Here is a 21,320-nt window from a genome sequence, read left to right on the forward strand (position 1 = left end):
CTGGAGATATTTAACATGTTCTTTAAAGACACTAAGGGTGAAGCCAGTGTACAATAAAGAGCTAGTGTCATTCTTGAGAATGGCAAGGGCTAAGGGATCTTCACTGTGGAACTGTGTTGCCTGGTGTAACATTATTTTATCCCCTGACTCATAAGTGTGGTCTGTCAAATCCTGGACCTCCCATTGAGTGCAGGCATCACTGTACTAAAGGGGCAGCTGCAATGGCTCCGTTTGTGCGGTCTCATGGTCATCTTGCTCATCATCTGCAAAACACAACACTGAAGTCAGTCAGATGCTTAGGAGAAACTGATAAATTCTCCACCCCCTATTTACAAAAAGTATTACAAAAAAAGTAGCAAAAGTATTTTGTACATGGCACCATGGTGTTCCAGTCGCAGTGCAGTGATATTTTTATTCAATACAATCACAATACTTGGCTTTAAGGGATAGATCACCCAAAAATTTAAATTTTCATCATTTACTCAACCTCGAGTCGTTCTAAACCTGTATAAATTTCTTTGTTCTACTGAACACAAAGGAGGATATTTGGAATAATGTTAAAATACAAACTATTCTTGGGTCTCATTCACTTCCATAGTATTATTTCTTACTACTATGGAAGTGAATGGGACCTAAGATTTGCTTGGTTACAAACATTCTTCGAAATATCTTCCTTTGTGTTCAGCAGCAAAAAGAAATTAACACAGGTTTGGAACAACTCGAGAGTAAGTAAATGACAGAATTGTAATTTTAGATATCCATCTATGCGCTTTTTTGTAACAGTTTTCTACTGTTATCAACAACTTCAGCTTAGCACTAAATAGTATTCATGCCCAATAGGAGTGTCATTGATAAAGAAATAGTTTAAACAATGTCTTTTGTTAGAGCACGTAACTTAACAAGAAGCTGTAACATACCTGTTTGTGGATATATCCTGAAGAGACATCGCCTCGGAGTCTTCACTGGAGCATCGTTTCTCGGGGAATGGATGATTTTCCGTGGGTCTGCCATCAACGAAGTGGAAAGAGCAAACATACGGAAATTTCGGTGGTTTCTTTAAGTTTAAGGCTTTTAACCAAAGCCGACGAGCTTCTTCTCCCTTTGGAGGGGCGTGCAAATCATAGGGTGCCCCACATTCACATTCATTTTTTTTATTCATGTGTAAGCTATTGCTTCTGACCTTCAAATAAAAAAAACTCATGATTTTATGAGATTGATACTGCTTTATTTATTCAGAAACACAAGTTTCTTAGTGATGTGTATTTTACTTTCATTTTGTAACAAGTAGGCCAACAGCGTCCCTCTCTATGTAAATAAAACGCCTTACCAGACAGGCATTAGGACCCGTTGGAGGCTGCCGCTGCTGCTACTGCACGCGCTAGTGACTGTTGACTCTGTCACACACCGAACGCATCATCTTGTACATGCATTCTCAAATTAAATGCAGTGATCCAAAACAGTGAATCTAATCATCATTCAGAGAAAAGTTTGCTTCAAGAATGACCACACTGCTGATGTGATCTAATCGCTAGCACACCCTGAGCGCGTGTGAGTTAATCCTCTTATCGGCATATTTTTTCATATCGGGCCGATGCGATATTTGCATTTAAGACATTATCGGCCGATTCCGACATCGGTCCGATAATATCGTGCATCCCTAATTCAGTATATTCTTTCTATCACAACTGGTTCTGCACCATCAGTTTGTCTGTTTGGAATCAAGATGACAACTGTAAAAAAGGGTGCATTTACAATAAATCAGTGAAAAACAGTGTGAAGGAGACACTCACCTGTACACTGTAGACGGGCTGCTTGTTGCCTCGAGAAGCTTGAGTCCGAAGTGGGAATTGGCAGAGGCGTCCGGTGAAGCCTGGTGGACAGAGACAATGTGTGCGGGTACTGCATACTCCTCCATTCATACAGGTGAGAGGACACACCACTGCAAACACAGACAGATTACAGATTAGACATGACACATCGGGTTTGACAATATTTAGATATTACAGTCAACATAATATATCATATAGTTTATATATTATTATATATATTATGATATATTATTTTATATCTTGTATAGTTTACATATAAATTAACTATACAATGTAAATCAATCACATACATTTTTACATATATAGAGCATTAATACATGACAATCACATCATCCACTGTGATTAAACATACTAATTATTTATGAGGGCAGACTGAACTTTATTTTTCGCTGTCACAAAAGCACAAGGCCTGGTTTAAACATGGATTCAGCGTATCTGCTTTATATTGTGGCGTGTCAGACTGTGGTCTGGTTAGAGTGCTCTTATGTGGGCTGAAATATCAAGCCAGGCTTAACCAGATCATTCTGGAACACTGACATCATTATTTAATACCAGCTCATGGTGGTTTCAGAGGGAAAAATCTAGTGTCTTTCTGTTACTGTGTTCTACTCTGTGAAGAGCTACTCTATAAATTATTCAAGAGTATATTTAGTGACACCTGATATAAAATCATAGTTGATGATTTAACATAAGAGACATTACTGACAGCAAGCATGAAAACACAATTTTTAGAGTTTCTATAGTTTATAGTATAGATTTTATTTTATTAAATAGTAAATGTACTATTTGGAAAAAGTAAAATCCTACATACAACATGATAAAAAAATGTTTTACTTATTTTGTAAAAAGAAAAAAGTATGCTGTAGCGGTGTGTAGTACTACACTGTACTCATAATAATAGCAATGCTTTTTAATAGCAAGACAATGAACGAGCTAAATCTAATCTCAACTAAAAAACAAATATCCATTAAATATCTGTATCTAAAATCCTGTAAATCACACATGCAAATTTAGACTTCTAGCCTATAATCACCAATAATTTTTATTTCAACATATTTATTGTAACATTAAGCTCCTAGTTTTAGACTTAATATGGAAGAAAATGTTGTCAGGAACACATTCAACACAATTTACAAACAAACATAAAAGTAAACAATTTAAAAGCATTTTAGAAAGGAAAACAAGCCACGATTGAGCCAACGACCATGAAGTTAATGCAGCAGCACTGTAAAGATCTTGACAGCAGATGTGCAAAACAATACAGAAATCCCAGATTGGACAACCAGAGGACATTTTGAAGAGCACAAAGGCTGTGATCAGGCTGGCAGTAGCAAACTGTGGCTCGCCTGTAGCTTGATGAGGACAACACACGGAAACAATTACAGCTGGCCGGACTCTGTCTGCATGCGTATGACTACCACCCACACACGCTCACACTGATTCAAGCTTCCACACCACCAGCATTCTTACTTTACATAAAAATAGGTTGACTTTATATAAATGTGCTTATGAGAGAGACAGAGAGAGAGAGGGGAACACTTGAAGCAAAACCAAGCTAATAAAGACACAAACAAACAACCTAGTTTCTAGCAAAAACAAAAACAAACAGCCACATGAGTAGAACATGAAAAGTAAAAAGGTTTCTTTCTTACTTTATTGCTATCTTTCTAAATGTCCAGTAATCATAGCAGAGACATCCTGAATGTAAAGTGCCATTCTGTCAGTGAGTGCATGTGTACCGTGAAGCTTTAATGCCTATGTGGGTGTGTAGGGTGTACACTGTGTAGGCTGTGAGTGATTTTCTGTATGGAAGCTTTTGTTTTTGCCTATGATGTGCAGATATATTCATAACCGTGTGTAGATTTGTGTGTGTGAAGCTGTCTGTGTGTGTGTGTGTGTGTGTGTGTGGGAATGCCTCAGTGTGTCTGTGCTTGCCGAGTTAATTGCAGTACTCCAGACAGACAGAGGTTTCAAAAATACAGCTTTAGACTTCACTACACCACTAACTCACACACATACATGTGACTTTTCCCAGCAGCATTTAGTTCACAGGGAATGTGGTGCTTTTGTAGTATATCTTCCTCTCTTATACCCAAAATTTTAGTTTGATTGTCTAAATCTAATCTTCGACTAGCTTTTTTTTGCTTATAAAATATTTACTTTAATCTCAGAAAGGCCAGAACACTGACAAAAGCTCTAGAAATCTTACAACATATCGGTGTGCTTATGATTTCTGAGGAATGTCAAAATACTTTCTTACTCTTTGTCTGAGCTAAAGAGCATGTTAATGGATTTAACAGACCCAATATGTGTGCGTGTTGATGGGTGGGGTGTATACGATAGATGGTTTTCTGCGGGTTAGTTGGGGGTGTGTCTGCTGTGCTCATCTAATCCACTGCCTGTCTGAAAATCACTATGTATTTACAGTAAGAAGCTGAAAGCTTCATATCAGCTTTCTCACACCTCAGTATAAAAAGCAAGCAGCTGAATCCATAAACCTGCCACAGCAGTGGATAAATCAGCAGGGTTCAAATCAGGTCCTTGAGCGGCTTTAATCTGAGACACGCAAGGAAAATAAATAACCTTTTACAGATTGTGTTCTTAAAATGTCTTTGCTCACCAGTTAAATATTTAAAATATTTTTATTTTTGTTCTGGCCACCATATTAGTTCATTCTAGTTGATGCAACATAATATATTGTCGGGGAAGGTCAAACTACTCAATGTAAATCACATAAGAGTGAGCGAACTTAGCCTCAGACAAATGCCAGCTAAGAGCTCATTTATAAAAGCATCCTGTGCCAAGACAAAATTACATATGAGATGTCTTTAATATGTCATGTCTTACAGCCAGCCATATGATTAGAGAGCAAACTACGAGTTTTGCTTTAAATTTCTCATTGAGGTAAAATAAACAAGTATCTCGTCCTCTCCATCGCAATAATAACTCCAATTTAATAATAACTCAGACTATGCTCAGATTTACCAACATACCAAAGTCTGCCATCAAGTCAGAAGTTTCATTAAAATCTCAAAACATTCTTAGCAGATTCTAAATTAATGTAAATGATTCGTACCTAAGTCTCTATTCAGGGCTGGATTGCATTTTCCCGGTGGGCCGACGCACCTAAGGGGCTGACAGCATTTTTTTATTTTTTTTTTGCCAAGGACCATCTCGCACGGACAGCGAGCAGCCAGTGGCCCATTGGTTTGTCTCCTGTATTGACAGCGTAAACCATCTAATCACAATGCGCTATAGACGGAGCGATTAAGTATTTTGCTCCGCCTAAATAAAGATCGCTTCACCCCAACTTCTTCCTAGTCGGCTTTTCCCACGTTTTCACAACAGATTTATCAAGAACAGGCTTGCTCTGTGGTGAGTGATGCGGGCCAAAGAGACAGGCAAGAGGAGGAGAGGAGAGTAGTTGAATCTGTAAAGTGCTTGATAAGGACTCGCAACGGAGGCAGGCATCTAACCTATCCTAATGTGTGTGCACGCCATGAGTGTAGAATACATAACAGAGATGAGCACTCGAGTTAAGTGACTCGGACTCCAGTCGCCTTTTTATAGACTTCAGACTTGACTCAGACTCGACATGAAAGGACTCCAGACTTGACTTGACTCGAGAAAAAGGACTCGTGGAAATTTTAAAAGCAACTCGAGTCTTTTATCCTTAAATAACTGATATTCAAAAGGCGGACCGCATCCACCCCCCTGTATCCATCCGGACCGCGAGCCGTAACACGGCACCATTTTAAGTGAACGGCGCGTTAAAACAGCGGAGCGGATCACATAACAAGCGCTCAGGGTCGTTTATAGTAAATATCTTTCAGCGCTATATCCTCTAGTATTTTTATCAAAAGCCAAACGTGCTTTATTCAAGCCATTTCAGCTCCGTGCGCTTTCTCTCTCTCTCCGGACACGCGCCGGCGCCAAGTCCAAGAGCTGCAGATGATTTTAACTGCATTATTTTAACAACAACAGAAACAGCAATGCTGCAAATATAGTTATTTTTCATATGATCTATTTATAACCTATGACACTGACTGTTCAAACCAGATGTGACAAGACGTTTCTGATCTACATTTAGCATTATTAATCTGTAGGCTAAGAACATTGCAAAAAAAGAATCATGTCATTATAATTGGGAAAATTGTTGTTAGATGGCTGGGATAGGACTTAAACTTTGAAATGGTTAGTTATCTTTATTTTCTGCTCAAGATGAGAACGTTTTGATTATTGTAATGTAGACTAAGAACATTGCAAAAAAAGAATCATGTCATTATAATTGGGAAAATTGTTGTTAGATGGCTGGGATAGGACTTAAACTTTGAAATGGTTAGTTATCTTTATTTTCTGCTCAAGATGAGAACGTTTTGATTATTGTAGCTACATTGTTTTTAGATAATGCTTTTAAGTAGGCTAAAATATTAAAATAGTACAGATTTCAGGAGGAAAACCCTGAACAGAAACAGTATTTTTTTTGTGTCACATGGCCTCGCATGCATCTAAATGTAAAAATGCAATACATGTAAAAAAAAAATAAATAAATAAATAAATTTTTTGTTCGGACCTCTGCTTGGAAGAAAATATAGAGGCCGCGCCTCTTGGAACTTTAATTGAATACCCCTGACTTATATAATAAAGAGATACTTTATTTGTATGGTTTTGTAATATCTGTGTCACATATTTTCTTGTGTGGAACATCAGACTCTTATTATAGAATTGCACTACAGAAAAACAGTTTTGAACATGGTAATGGATTAAAACATAGCCTATAAATAACAGGCTGGATGTACAATAACCTTACATCTTAAAACCTCTTTTTTTTATATAAAGAAGATCATAGAATATTTTTTCTATAGCCTATAAATCAGCTTCGTAAATAAGAAAGATTTCAATACATGAGGATTCTAAATGAGATTTTTTTTTGCGAGCCATTAAATGACTTGAGACTCGACTCGGACTCGTGACCAAAGACTAGAGACTTGACTCAGACTCCAGTGATAAAGACTTCAGTCTTGACTCGGACTCCAAGTTAAAGACTTGTGAACATCTCTGATACATAAACACTTTTTAATAAAACGTAAATTTGTCCCCCGTGCTTTTTTGGCCAAGTCAAGTCAAGTGTGTTCATAGAGGTTTCTATGGGCCAATGCAAATAAATCTAGATTTTAATGAAAAAATACACAACATTGTCGGACCTGACATTTTATTCTTATCTAAAACAACTATATGTGATATGAGTCTGATACACTACCAGTCAAAAGTTTTTGAACAGTAATATTTTAGTTTTTTTAAAGAAGTCTTTTCTGCTCACCAAGCCTGCATTTATTTGATCCAAAATACAGCAAAAGCAGTAATATTGTGAAATGTTTTTACTATTTAAAATAACTGCTTTTCTATTTAAATATATATTAAAATGTAATTTATTGCTGTGATCAAAGCTACATTTTCAGCATCATTACACCAGTCTTCAATGTCACATGTTCCTTCAGAAATCATTCTAATATGCTGATTTGCTGTTCAAGAAACTTTTATTTTTATTATTATTATTAAAACAGTTGAGTAAATTTTTTTGAGATTCTTTGATGAATAGAAAGATCCAAAGATCAGCATTTATCTGAAATAAAAAGCTTTTGTAACATTATACAATTCAAAAGCTTGGAGTCAGTAGAATTTTTTTTTTTGGGGGGGAAAGAAATGATAGAAATTAATACTTTTATTTAGCAAGGATGCTTTAAATTGACCGAAAGTGATGATAAATACATTCATAATGTTACAAAAGATTTCCATTTCAGATAAATGCTGTTCTATTCATCATCTGAAAAATTCTACTCAGCTGTTTTCAACATACTATAAATAATCAAATGTTTTTAGCAGCAAATCAGAATATTTGAATGATTTCTGAAGGATCATGTGACTTGAGTAATGATGCTAAAAAAATCAGCTTTGAAATCACAGAAATAAATTACATTTAAAAATATTTTCAAATAGAAAAGTTATTTTAAATATTAAAGTTTTGCTGTATTTTGGATCAAATAAATGCAGGCTTGGTGAGCAGAAGAGACTTCTTTAAAAAGCATTCTCTATTATATTAAAGAGAAATTTCTGAACAATAAAACTGCAATCTCTATGTATCTCTATGTGACTCTGTGATAGAGGAGCAACACCCGTTGAGCACACTGCAAATTATATATTAAAATGTAAATTATTCCTGTAATGGCAAAGCAACATTTTCAGCACCTATTACTTCAGTCTTCAGTGTCACATGACCCTTTAAATATCATTCTAATATGCTGATTTAGTTTTTAACAAACACCTCTTTATAAAATCTTTCAGCATTATTTGAAAAAAGTTCAAAAGAACAGCTTTTAACTGAAATAATTGAACACTTTTGATAAATTTAAAGTGAATGTTTTTTTTTCTTCAACTTTCTGATCCCAAACTTTTGAATGGCAGTGTATGTGAACAAACCAAATCAAAGAAGGCAAACTTTAGCACTCTCCTTCAAAACCTGTTTACACAATATTGTTGTCAGCTCTGTATCTCTGTTCCTCAGTATATAACCTCATTTTTTCTGTAAGTGTTTATCTCATCTTGTGTTCAATAAATGTCTTTAACCAAAGAAAATACCTTTCGCCAAGCAGAGGTATAAAAAAAACAATGTGCTCTGACTTCTCTCTGAAACTACACGCACGCACGCACACACACACACACACACACACACACACACACTTCACTCACAGAGAAACACACAGCTTTTAAACAGTTATACTGCAAACCACTGGCCATAAACTATTTTTTCAAAACAAAGGAAATAACTAGGTATACTTGTTTCAGAGGTTTAGAAGGAAGAAGAGAAAAATAAAAAAATGAATGGAGGAATGAGTAAATGACAGATAGTGGAAAAGGAAAAAATGAGACACATATTCACACAAAGAAATGTAAGCTGTTTTCCTTTAAAGGGGTCATATGATGTTGCTAAAAAGAACATTATTTGGTGTATTTGGTGTAATGAAATGTGTTAATGCGGTTTAAGGTTAAAAAACACATTATTTTCCACATACTGTACATTATTGTTTCTCCTCTATGCCCCGCCTTTCTGAAACGCGTCGATTTTTACAAAGCTCATCGGTCTGAAAAGCAAGGTGTGCTGTGATTGGCCAGCTATCCAGTGCGTTATGATTGGCCGAATACCTCAAGCATGTGATGGAAATGTTACGCCCCTTACCATACTGTGATGATGCCCTGTCAGGCCGGAGCGATGATTCAAAAACATGAAAACCCATTATAAATTAGGCATTTGTTGCATCCAATGGGGACATAATTATGGATTATAATGACTTACACTGTCTTTTTACGCGTTGCGATGCATCGCGCCACGTAAACATAAAACCATGTCTGCATTTGTGATCGGAGAAATGACAAACAACAAGCGCTACTCTACACTGCTCAAAACTCGCGTTTGAATCATCAGTGGCAAATTCTTTAAATATGAAAAACGTACTTACAGATAAGCTTCAACACCTACATGCGAGAGTGGTTAATGACTGTCACATTTAAACGATCAAAATTTATCAAGATTTTTACATCAAAAAACATCATAATTTAGAAGTAATAGGCTTTTTTCTGTCCTGGTTTGACCCCCTCATTGGAACGCTACGTTTGAATAGGTGTGGAGGATTGTAGACTCGGATGTAAACGCCCACTGCTATGATTGGCTAATAGTTGTGTATGTTTGACAGCCTACATCCTTCACAGGTTATAAAAACAGTTACTCACACTTACGTGGTGTGACATCTGATCCAATATAGTCAGCACAGCATCGTTATTTAGTTTCAATCGATCTGAAAATCCTGCGTCGATTTGTGCCTTGTTAGTAAATGAATTCGCAGTAAAATGAAGTGAAGGACCAACTTCTTACTGACGCGGTCTGGCACTTAATTAAATATAAAGTTTATTGTTTGGTTTCTGCGTAGACCTGCGTTTGCCACTCTTATAATTTACCTACTATGTGCGCGAATAGGTAGGTGGAGCTAAACAGGCAGCGATGTAGAATCAGGTGTTGATCTTCTTCGGCGGAGGCGGTGTTTAGTCACACTATTACGTCATAAAGTGGTACATTCCACAGCTTGTCGTTTGGACAGACTGGCTTAAATATAAGCTGTTTTTAGACTAACGAGAAAGTTTTGAGTTCTGAAACTTACAGAATGTTTTGTATAGCACAATGACCTCTTATATATCAAAAGATTAAGGAAATTTAAACATGACAAAAGGAAGGGGACTGATCAGATGTGGAACAAAAGACCAACCAAGAGTTTCATTTTGCCCAATTTTTACAAATGTAATGTTGCTTATAAAATAAACATTTAAAATATACAAGAAAAACTGCAAGTGACTCAATGACCAGACACATTGGCCAACAGGTTAATTTGGCACTGGACTGAATAAACACACAAGCAGTAAGCGGTAATCCTAATATGGATGGGCAACAACCACTGACCTGCCTTTCAACAAATCAGTAAGGTCATGAGGTTGATCCAAAAAACATCAGTAAAACACTACCTATATCATGCACTGTAAAAAAAAAACATAATAAAAATACACACTAAACGTCTGGGGTCGGTAAGATTTTTTATTCTCGTGCACACCAAGTCTGCATTTATTTGAAATAGATAGAAACATTTATAAATGTAACATTATATAAAACGTCTTTCCTGTCATGATTGATCAATTTACTGTGTTCTTACTGCTTTCTTTCAAAAGAAAATCTTACTGACTGACAGTTCTACTCTGAACAGAATAAAAAGTACTGAAGTTCATTACACTGCCTAATTTAACACATTTTTTCAATTATCATCTAGAAAACATAGCACTTCACGCACATCAATACCAACTAACTTATCTGCTAACAAAGTTACTAGCAAAAACAGCAACAAACCCTCCCATTAAAATTGTATGTTAGCAACTATAATTTAGTGTTCTAAACACAAACATACTGAAAATATAAAAGTGGCCATTAGTGTCAAAACAGAAGGTGGGGCAAAAGAATAGTCAACCTAATTCAGTTTCTTGACAAAAGTCTGGGATTGTTTATTTCTGTGGGCAGCAAAATAACAAAAACAACAAGCACACACCCATTATAATGCTGAACCCAAGTTTCCCAAAAATATACTAACTATATATAATCACTATCAGCAGTGTGTTAAACCTGACCGTCATAAAAACATCAGAGACACTTTAAAAAAATGCTCACCGAGAGTCTGGAGAAAAGTCTAGAAAAGAGAAGAGTGAGTGTTTAATGAAAGGGAATGTGCATGTACTGTACTGTATATCAACATACATAAACATACCCACATACAAATACCACACAAATACAAATATTAACATTCTAGCATGTATGGATGCCTTTTTCTCATGAATATAGAGGCATTTTCTTTCAAAAATTTTCCTAGACATAAACTGTAGCATTAAAAGCTGTTTGACTTCCAAAAAGCACAAATCAGCTCTCCAAAACAGCAAACGTACTTCAAAGCACCTCTACTTTTGTCAAGAGTCTGACCTGAGCTAAAAATATTTTTCAAAATAACTTTCATCCACAGATCTTACAAAAAAAACAAACACATCAAATAAAACATCAAACCAATGCAGGGCAACCCCTTTCTTTCATCTCAATAGTGGCATGGGGGCCAGAAGGTGCCGTAACCTTGGCAACAGCAGAGGTTCCAGATTCTGAAAGCCAAACAGATGTGAGCGTGGATGGAATGCAGACAGGACAGACAGGAGACTGTGACTGTGATGTCATCATCAGCGCTTGACAGGTATTTGTGTATTTATGGAGAGAAAGGAAGAGGAAAGGGGACATTTAGAATGGAATATTACGGGAAATTTCATGAGCAGAGAGAAAATAGGCTAGACACTGCAAACACTAACTTTTATACAATATACTAAGACTATGACGAAATGACCCATTGAAAATTTATTTTTTGAGAGTTGTCGAAAATATAAATGTATTTGGAAGTTATTTGTACCTTTACGAGTAACGAGTCTTGATGTGGTGCTTTATCTGTCCATGTTTAACTGAAGTTGTAGGGTTTAGTCTGACTGAGAAAATATTGATGTTTTGGTGTCTCTGTTTGCCTGGGCACCAATGAAAGAGAAAACCAGAAAGTATGTCCTGGGTCCCCGAATAGAGGGGGTCCCTGCAATGGCAGATTAAATAAAAACAGGGGTCCAAACATAACGGTTGACATCACTGCCTTCTACTGATCTATGATTAGTCTGTGGAACTAGTCTGTGATATTATTAACCAGTAATATTTAAATGTCTTGGACCTTCCATAGTCAGGGACTAGGGTAGTGCCATATTTCATTTATGACAGGAATGAAAGCAAGGCTGTGAGGGATAGACGCACAGTTTGTTCAATGGACTGTACTGTTGTTTAACTACATGTCAATTGTTCAGCTAACAAAACATCTTTTTAAACAAACTTTCAAACTTCATAAACCAGTTTTGAAAGTTGTGAGTTTTGAAATTACATGATCTAGTACCTTTACACAATATGTACCATTGTAAAGACTGTGGGCTACCCCTCACAGCCACGTTTTTATCCTGTCTGGATTAAGGGAGATAGTTCACCACAAAATGAAAATTCTGAAAAACAAAAGAAGATATTTTGAAGAACTTTTTTGTCTATATAATAAAAGCCAATGATGCAAAACAACTCTGGATAATACTAACTTTCATTGCATGGACAAAAAAGACATCTTACTTTATGTACTGGATGAAAAAAGTCATCCAGGTTTGAGTAAGTTATGACTATGAGCCCAATCACTCAAAAACCTTGTCTACCGTTAACCTTTAGATATTTTCGCATATGAATAACTAGGGTATGCGGCCAATAACAAATACACATACATATACAGACATTCCTCTGCTCTGCTTTAAATAACTGGCCTCATTCTCACAGTGAAAAGCAGTGAGTTTACTCAAAGTAAACCAGAATGCTTGTTTAAGGGCCTGAGTTTCAATATTGCCCTTTAAAAAAAACCACAGCTGCCACCTCTCCCTCAAACACAGACACTCACTTATACTCAGTGTTCTCTTATCACTTTCCAACACAACCTCTAATTGGGGTTTCAAAGTCTTAGAATGGCAAGGCCAATTATGCCAATTGCATCTCACTCTGCTCTTCAATCTTCTGCATTAGAAATGCATGGGAAACTTTGCAAGGAAGAATGGGAAATACGATCCACAAAAAAGCAAAGGTTAGATAAAAAGGACGACGTGGGGGAAAGGACTGAGAAACCAGAGGTTGATGACACTTCATACAACAAATGGTAGATGACCACTGACTCACACGCTCACAAACACACAAGGTTTGGCATGCTTCTGGAATGTTCGACTGGATTTCTGACACATTTTCCACTCTCAAACTGCTCCTTTGTGGCTTGCTGCATGGATTTTCCATGCATATGAGCAAAATAAGAGCAGGGGAGGAATAAAGCCTGATTAGCCCCAAAGACTTCATGTATCTAGTTATGTAATAAATCTGGCTCTTACTATTGTGTGCACTCTAATCACAGCATACACTGAGCACTGCACTCCACAGTAGTTAAATGAAGAGGGATCACAGACTGTGCTGCAAGTAGAACCGAGTTAAATAAAGAAATGAACAGAAGTCACCAAAATACAAGAAAATATGTGACGCCTACATGTGAAAGAGAGGCAGTGTGTGTGTGTGTGTGTGAATGAAGACTGAAATAGGCATTGGGTAGTGCTTCTGTGGCATGCTGGCATCGTCCTGGGCACTCTGTGGCACTCTGCAGAAGTGGAGGATGGTTTGGGGTTTACACACCTCTTGCCACAAAACCCAGATCCTGGCATTGACAGACAGACAGAGGAACACAAAAAGAGAAAAGGAGGCTCCTTTCTCAGTACTTAAAGGGGTCATATGATGTTGCTAAAAAGAACATTATTTTGTGCATTTGGTGTAATAAAATGAGTTTATGCGGTTTAAGGTAAAAAAAAAACACATTATTTTCCACATACTGTACATTATTGTTTCTCCTCTATGCCCCGCCTTTCTGAAACGTGTCGATTTTTACAAAGCTCATCGGTCTGAAAAGCGAGCTGTGCTCTGATTGGCCAGCTATCCAGTGCATTGTGATTGGCCGAATACCTCAAGCGTGTGACGGAAATGTTACGCCCCTTACCATACTATGATGGAGCGATGAGACAAAAACATTTAAAAAACCCATTATAAACGAGGCATTTGTTGCATCCAGTGGGGACATAATTATGGATTATAATGACTTATACTGTCTTTTTACGAGTTGCGTTGCATCGCGCCGCGTAAACATAAAACCATGTCTGCATTTGTGATCAGAGAAATGACAAGCAAGCGCTACTCTACACTGCTCAAAACTCAAATTCTTTAAATATGAAAACGTACTTACAGACTGTGAGTCAGAACAGCCGGCATTGTAGTCTATTCTACCAGGATCAGGAAACAGTCCTCCATAAAATGCGCTGCACACATCTGAATATTTGGGTTGAACTGTTCTGGTACAGTGTTGTAAATACAACTTTACCACTGATTTCTAGTTGTGTCCTCTTTTGAAAGGCAAAATAAAGTAGTTTCACTTTCACAACGAAACACACAGCGTCACACACGGCGGGCTTCAGTGAGCGGAACGGCATGGTCGGCTTGCGGCAACCACATGTGACGCCCCCGGGCTGGACTCTACTTCGTCCACGGTGAAAGCCGATCCGGCGATCCACAGCGAGAAGTTGATGTATTTCTTCAGCGACCAGCACGGATCAGCTTCAGGCATGACGAAGCGGATATCGTCCTCTTTTGGAAGGCCAAACAAAGTAGTTTCGCATTCACAACGAAACACACAGCGTCTCCACGACATGGCGGCGGCGGCAACAACAATACTACAGCAAGAATAAAAGTTACGTCTTCTTTCTTTGCATGCAAATCTTCCCACATCGTGACGTAGACATGTGGGAGCGTGTTAGAATGAGGCGTTTTAGGATTTAGGATTCTTTTATAAAGAATATCTCTTTGGATTTGAGACTTTAGTCTTTGCAACTTTAGGGATCTTATCTATGCACGAACAGCTTTTAGCACTCCAAAGAGAAAGGAAAATTTGAAATTGCATCATATGATCCCTTTAACAAACTGCTAATGAAACTGCCAGTAAATAAGCAAATATTAAACAAATAGTTTACCCAAAAATTACAAGTTGCTGAAAATTTACCCAGCCTTAGGCCATTCGAGATGTAGATGAGTTTGTTTGAAAAAATTTTTAGCATTACATCACTTGCCTACCAGTGGATCCTCTGCGGTAAATGGGTACCGTCAGAATGAGAGTTCAAACAGCTAATAAAAACATCACAATAACTTCCAGTCCATCAATTAACATCTTATGAAGTGAAAAGCTGTGTATTTGTGTGAGTTGTGTGGATCACTTGTTGATTCTTGTGATGTTTTCATCAGCTGTTTGAACTCTCATTCTGATGGCACCCATTCACTGCAGATTATCCATTGGTGAGCAAATGATGTAATGCTAAATTTCTCCAAATCTGTTCAGATGAAGAAACAAACTCATCTACATCTTGAATGACCTGAGGGAGTAAATTTTCAGCAAATTCTCATTTTTGGGTGACTATTACTTTAACAAAAAGAAAAGTTAGACTCTGCATATTAAATAAGATGAGTTGACATGCGAGTATGTCTTTAGGTGCCTGATCCTCCAGACACAGACAGTGGGCCTCATTTATCAATCTAACGTAGAAACGAGCGCAGATCCGTGCGCACAAATCAACTTAAGACAGAGTTCGTGTGATTCATGAAACATTCGTATGCCGCCAATCTCATCATACGAATGATCGCATGTTGATAAATGTGGCGGCAAAAAACAATCGTCATTTGCATATCACGCCCCTAAAAACACCCTGGTTTAGAAGCCTCGCCCTAGAGTTTACGACACGGAGAAACGAAACCCGGCCAAAAAGAGGAAGTAATCTCGTCAAAGAGAAATTGATCTTATTCCAAAAATACCCGTTTAACCTTGTAATTGCAAACTATTAGGCTACATTAATTTATGTAATTTATATGTATTTTGAAATACTCGTAAATATAAACAGCCTATTTAGTTCCCCTCACTCTACAACAAATATTTTAAATTTAACGGTATTCAGAACAGAACAAGAATGAAAAATAAGTAGTTATAAAATTATATATTCAACAATAAAATAAATCGAATTTGGCTATGGCATTCATTATAAACAGCATACAAATGTAAAGCAAAAGTGAAACAGCATTGGGCTCACGAGCCTGTCTCATACCACAAGAATCCAAATGTTTCCATTTTTGCCATATTTGTAACATTCGTTTGCATAACTATTATTTATTATGTAGCCTAAACATGGCTTTATACTTCACTCATGTTCTAATATCCGTGTAAAATCCTTCACATGCGCAAAAATGTTTGTTTGGGCACTGCACGCTGATCTTACAGCGGACCTTTTTAAAATAAACAGTGTAACTTTTATGTTTGGTTAACTGCATTTTAGTTTTATGATGAATAGTTGAAATGTCAGGCAACGGTAGAACTAATGTTGTTTGTGTGTGCGTGAGGCACCTGTGCGATCAGATGGATTTAATCAAATAAAGACATAGCCTAATTCAATTCAAGTTTATTTGTATAGCGCTTTTCATGATACAAATCGTTGAAAAGCAACTTCACAGAAAATTATGTTTCTACAATATTTAGTAGTAGCTTATCAGTGGTGACTGTCAGTTAATGTACATATGGCAGAAATGTACGGAAAAATGTATTAAAGACGTAATCAAACAGACAATGAAAAGACATAAAGAAAAGAAATAAAACGCATTAAGAGTGTCACAAAAACGAGCGTAGCCTATACTTGTTGCACAGTTTTGTAAATCTGTTAATTATATTATAGTATAATTAACAGATTTACTGTTAAATTTACCCCCCTTTTGTAAATCTGTTAATTATATTATAGCCTATTATATATTTTAATAAATAAAAAAAGACATTCTAATCTTACTGGTTAACGATCGACTAATGAGCTTCATTTGACGGTCAGGAAAATAAAAATGAACAAAATGCTGTCATTCTAGAATTCTCCACCATATTAAGTTCAGGCAACTCAAAAACTTGCGTACATGAGCTGAGACAAGACGTGAGATTTCATCGTAGCCATCGCTCACGTCCATATTGATCAATTCCAAGTTTTGCGTTGAAACGACCGTACGCCCAATTTTCTGTCGTACGTTCATTTCGTAAATGAGGCCCAGTGTGTGCATTCCATGACTGAAACCACAAGGACCAAGTCAGAGAAAAATTTAATATGTATCATCTGGACAGCTGAGTCAGGCTTTAAGCAAAATGTAAAAAATCTAATGACAAATTTTCTTGCTGGCATTAAAATAAAGGTTTATTTATTTTATGATGATGATTATACAGCTTTAACACAGTTTGAGTGTAGCTGCAGTGCTCATTTCCACTGAACACCATGAACTCTGGACTCTGGACAAGTCTAAGTTAGCAACTGAAAGACCTTGCGAGAAGAGTATTATTCCCTAACATACTTACTAGAACCAAAGGTTTCAGAAAATATCAGGTCTGGTGAAATTAAATAAATAACAAAAACTTCAACCAGTCTGTTGAGGAGCATTATCAAATAGCATGTGGGTGCTTCTTGTCTGTTCTCATATTCCTGTAGAGAGACAAATTCTCAGATAGTCATGCAAAGAAAAGGACTTGTTTGAAAGAATAACAGTTTGAGAATGTGTTGAGAAATTCATCAAAAAGTGTCTGTGAGAGTTAGGTTTAGGGTTAGAGGATGTGATTCATTATTTACTTAGGAGGTCCAAATGGCTTTCAGTTAACTTTGTCAAATCAAATCACAGCTTTGTTTCTAATAAAGATGTTTTTTTTTATTTTATTGTAAATCGATATGATTCATGAATCGATTTGGACTTATGATACCAATATACACTAACATTAAAAAGTTTTGGCTCAGTAATATATATATGTATATATATTACACACACAAACTATTTTAGTAGTCTGTCGACTGCGAGTGTTTGTTTATGTGGACAAAGAGAATGTGAATGTACATGTGCGTGTTTAAGAGAAGAGAATGTGTGTGTGAGCAGTGCAGATCTTGCTGCATAGACTTTATGGCACCATGCCTTACCACATCCAATCTGATACAGCTCAGAGCGAGAGCTACCCTGCCAACCAGACAATATGCAGAAACCATTACCAAGAGCTAGAGAGAAATAGACGGAGAAAATTGAGGCAGTTTTTACTGCATTTCCACTCACAGACTCACGTGCCACATATTCAACCATAAAGTTTGTATATTAAAGGGCCAGTTCACTCAACAACAACAACAAAAAAGTCATAATTGATTCACACTTTCACATCTGCATTACTTACTTTCTTGGGTGAAACATAAAAAGAAACGTTAGGCAGAATGACAGGCCCAGTCACCATTCACTTTAATTGTATGGAAAAATGATGCAATGAAAGTGAATGGAGACTGACGGTATCAGTCACTAATATTTTACTTCAGAAATAAAGTCATACTGGTTTGGACCAACGTGAGGGTAAGTAAATACGTAACTCAAGTCATTCAAGGTGAAATGTTTATTTTTGGGTAAACTATACCTTTAAGGTCCTTCTTCATCCAAGTGTGGCAAAAACATTAACAATAGAGTTCGTGAGCAGTCCTGTCATCAGACCAAACCGAATAATAATAATCATTCTAAACTTGAATTGACTTACCGACTCTGAAGCCCGGCCCGGTCAGTGTGTCCGCCGACTGTCCGTTTTCACCGATGAGGGTCGTGTTGTTGCCCTGCTCGCAGGTGTCCTGACACTGTCCCTTCAGACACGTCCGTTTGCAGATGAGTGGCGCGATAACCACTTTGAAGCGCTCGCGAGTGGACGCGCGCTCTCCGCACAGAGCCAGCCGCTGGAGCGCGAGCCAGATGAGGAGCAGATGGGAGAAAATCAGCGAGGGCATGCTGGCATCCCTCAATGCCAACACAGGTCATTCACGCTACCACCCACAATATATGTCCGAAAAGCCTGAGCGGATCAGGCGGTCCCTCCGCGCACGACCGCAGAAGACGTTTTGCTGGAGCCCCGTTTGGAAAAAGTACGCAAGCACGCGCTCTCTTCCCAGGCAGCGCTGGCTATGAAAGTCCTCGCGCAGAAAGTTTTCCCGATGCCTTCCTGTCCCGTTTCGAGTGAGAAACTTGAAAAATTACGTCCGGTTCGGTGGATAAAAAATACAGATGATCCGCATCGAGGTCGTTTGCGACATTTTTAAAAGGCGCTTTAAAATGCTTACATGTCTTAGAAGGCAACCTGGCAGTGGAATAAGGTGAAAAACTCCTCATTCCTTAAAGCAGTTCTCCTTACTTTCAGTCGCTGCGTGGATGGCGTGTGTGCGTATCGCAGTTTGGGAAAGTTTAGGAGGAGGAGAGGCAAAGCGGGAGCCAATCCACGGGCAGCCGAGCTGGCGCAAGGCCAGAGCAGTACAGGAGCGGGACTCACAACTCACAGAGGTTTTGATGTCGGTGCTTTTCCTCGTCACCTTCTTTTCCCCTTATTTCGAATGACGCTGTCACGGTCACTGAACACAAATATGACAGTGGAAATGCCAGCTGCAGTGCCCTGGGCCATAACTTTTGCATGCACAACACTAATGAATTAGTAGTGTTTAGGATACTACTTAAGCATAGCAAGAGGGCAATTTACCATGTGATTTAAAAATCTCTTTAAAAACTCTTTTAACACCTCTGCTGAACTGAAAAGGCCTATGCTGTTTCACTGGTCTTCCAGCTTGGTTTTAGAGAGATGTTGGACACTTCTTGTCAGCTCGGACAGGCTGGGGGACAAGCAAAATGGCTTCAACCCAAGACCCTAGGTAACGTGTCTTGACTAGAACAGTGAAGGAAATTCTAGGTCTAATTCTAGCTAGAAAGTGATCCTTTTAAACCGTTTAAATAATAATTTAAAATATGCATAGGCCTACATTCACATTTATTTGTATGCCTGTCACTTTTCAATTCAAAACAGCCATATTTGAGAAAAAGTCGAATAGTTGGCATCACTGGATATTACTGTCAGTCGCTTCTAACATTTTTATCGAAAACAGCTGTTAAATATGAAATGTTTCGCTACTTGCATCATACCTCGCTCTCTTTCAACGTCAAAACTTTTTAGTTTAGAGCTTTAAAACTGACGCTTTGCACGGGAATTCGCGCTCTGCTTCTGGAAACCCCGCCTACTTTGATTCATCTCAATCATTTTACATTGAAGACCTCAGAGGAACACCAGCCTTCAAATGTAAGGTTTTTTGACATCCATAAATGTGTTGTTATGCATGGGGCTTTAAGTGGGTGTGTCCGGGGCAGAGGTCAGAGGGTTAAGATAAAAGATGTCAACACTGCTTAAGAATGACTGTGTTTGCATCTGTCTGTGAAGAATCAACAAAACATGGTGTCAGAAGTGGTTCTCTTGTATGGACTGACCAAAAAGTAAGTCCAAAGGAGGTGAGAGAAGGGATTATAAAACCCAAGCGTGCAAGAGAGAAAGTGGCGAAATTGGAGAGAAATTAAAAGCAGCAAGCTACAAGCGACCAAACAGCGAATGCAAGTGAGCTTCGTGAAAAAAAGAAAACATCTTGAATTTGCTACTGGAAAGCTGAGGTCCGTTGTCTGTAAAGAATAAACAAAACAATAACAACAAACAGAGCACTGCACAATGGAGTGCAGCAGAGCAGTGCAAATTTCAAATAGAGGTGGTGGTAATTAATTTGTAATTAATGGGGTCAATGTCTATGGTGGTTACAGTTATGCTTAAACCAAACCATTCTCTCTTTTTTCAGCAGGGATAATAGTGTCTTGGTATTCCATTAAGTATTTTTGCATATGTATACAATTAAGTATAAACTGGTATTTTTTAGCGTATCATGTACAGGCCCTTAGAAAAAAAATACTACAATTGTTTGTATTATTTCTACAGCAACATTGTGAAAATACAATTGGTGTTTTTTGTTGTTGTTGTTTTGGTGGTATTTGCCACCAGTGGCTTTAAAAAGAGATTCCTAACAACATTTTATTATGACATTTTATTAATAATTATGCGGCAAAAATATTACTACCATGGTATTTATCATAAAGGAGGGAAAATAAAGCAGTTTTTTTTAATAGTTGTGAATAAAACAAAGATCATTAGAGCATGTTTTACAAGAAAATGCTATTTCAGTTTCTCTACTTAAAAATTTCACGTTTGATTCAATGTGTTATTTTTTTAGTTATTTGTGAAATTTAAGCTACTAGCAATTTCTGAGTTAAAATTGTTACAAGGTAAATTCTACACAAGTTGTTTTTCAGTGTTCTTGTTACCAGATGAGGAGAAAACTTAA

General features: G+C 37.4%; 1 protein-coding gene across 1 annotated transcript in view; it reads right to left on the reverse strand.

The window, feature by feature from the left end:
• Positions 1–19,342, reverse strand: part of LOC107548441 (latent-transforming growth factor beta-binding protein 3-like) — a 41,668-nt gene extending 22,326 nt beyond the window's left edge. The window contains exons 1-2 of the mRNA XM_016229110.1: positions 18,668–19,342; positions 1,791–1,939 (exon numbers count right to left, since the gene is read on the reverse strand). Of these exons, the coding sequence (XP_016084596.1) occupies positions 1,791–1,939; positions 18,668–18,908 (390 nt within the window). The 5' untranslated portion in view covers positions 18,909–19,342. The remainder of the gene's footprint in view (positions 1–1,790; positions 1,940–18,667) is intronic.
• Positions 19,343–21,320: the final 1,978 nt, after the last annotated feature.

This window comes from Sinocyclocheilus grahami, unplaced genomic scaffold (assembly GCF_001515645.1).
Source record: "Sinocyclocheilus grahami isolate Dianchi unplaced genomic scaffold, SAMN03320097.WGS_v1.1 scaffold348.1, whole genome shotgun sequence".
Lineage (NCBI taxonomy): Eukaryota > Metazoa > Chordata > Actinopteri > Cypriniformes > Cyprinidae > Sinocyclocheilus > Sinocyclocheilus grahami.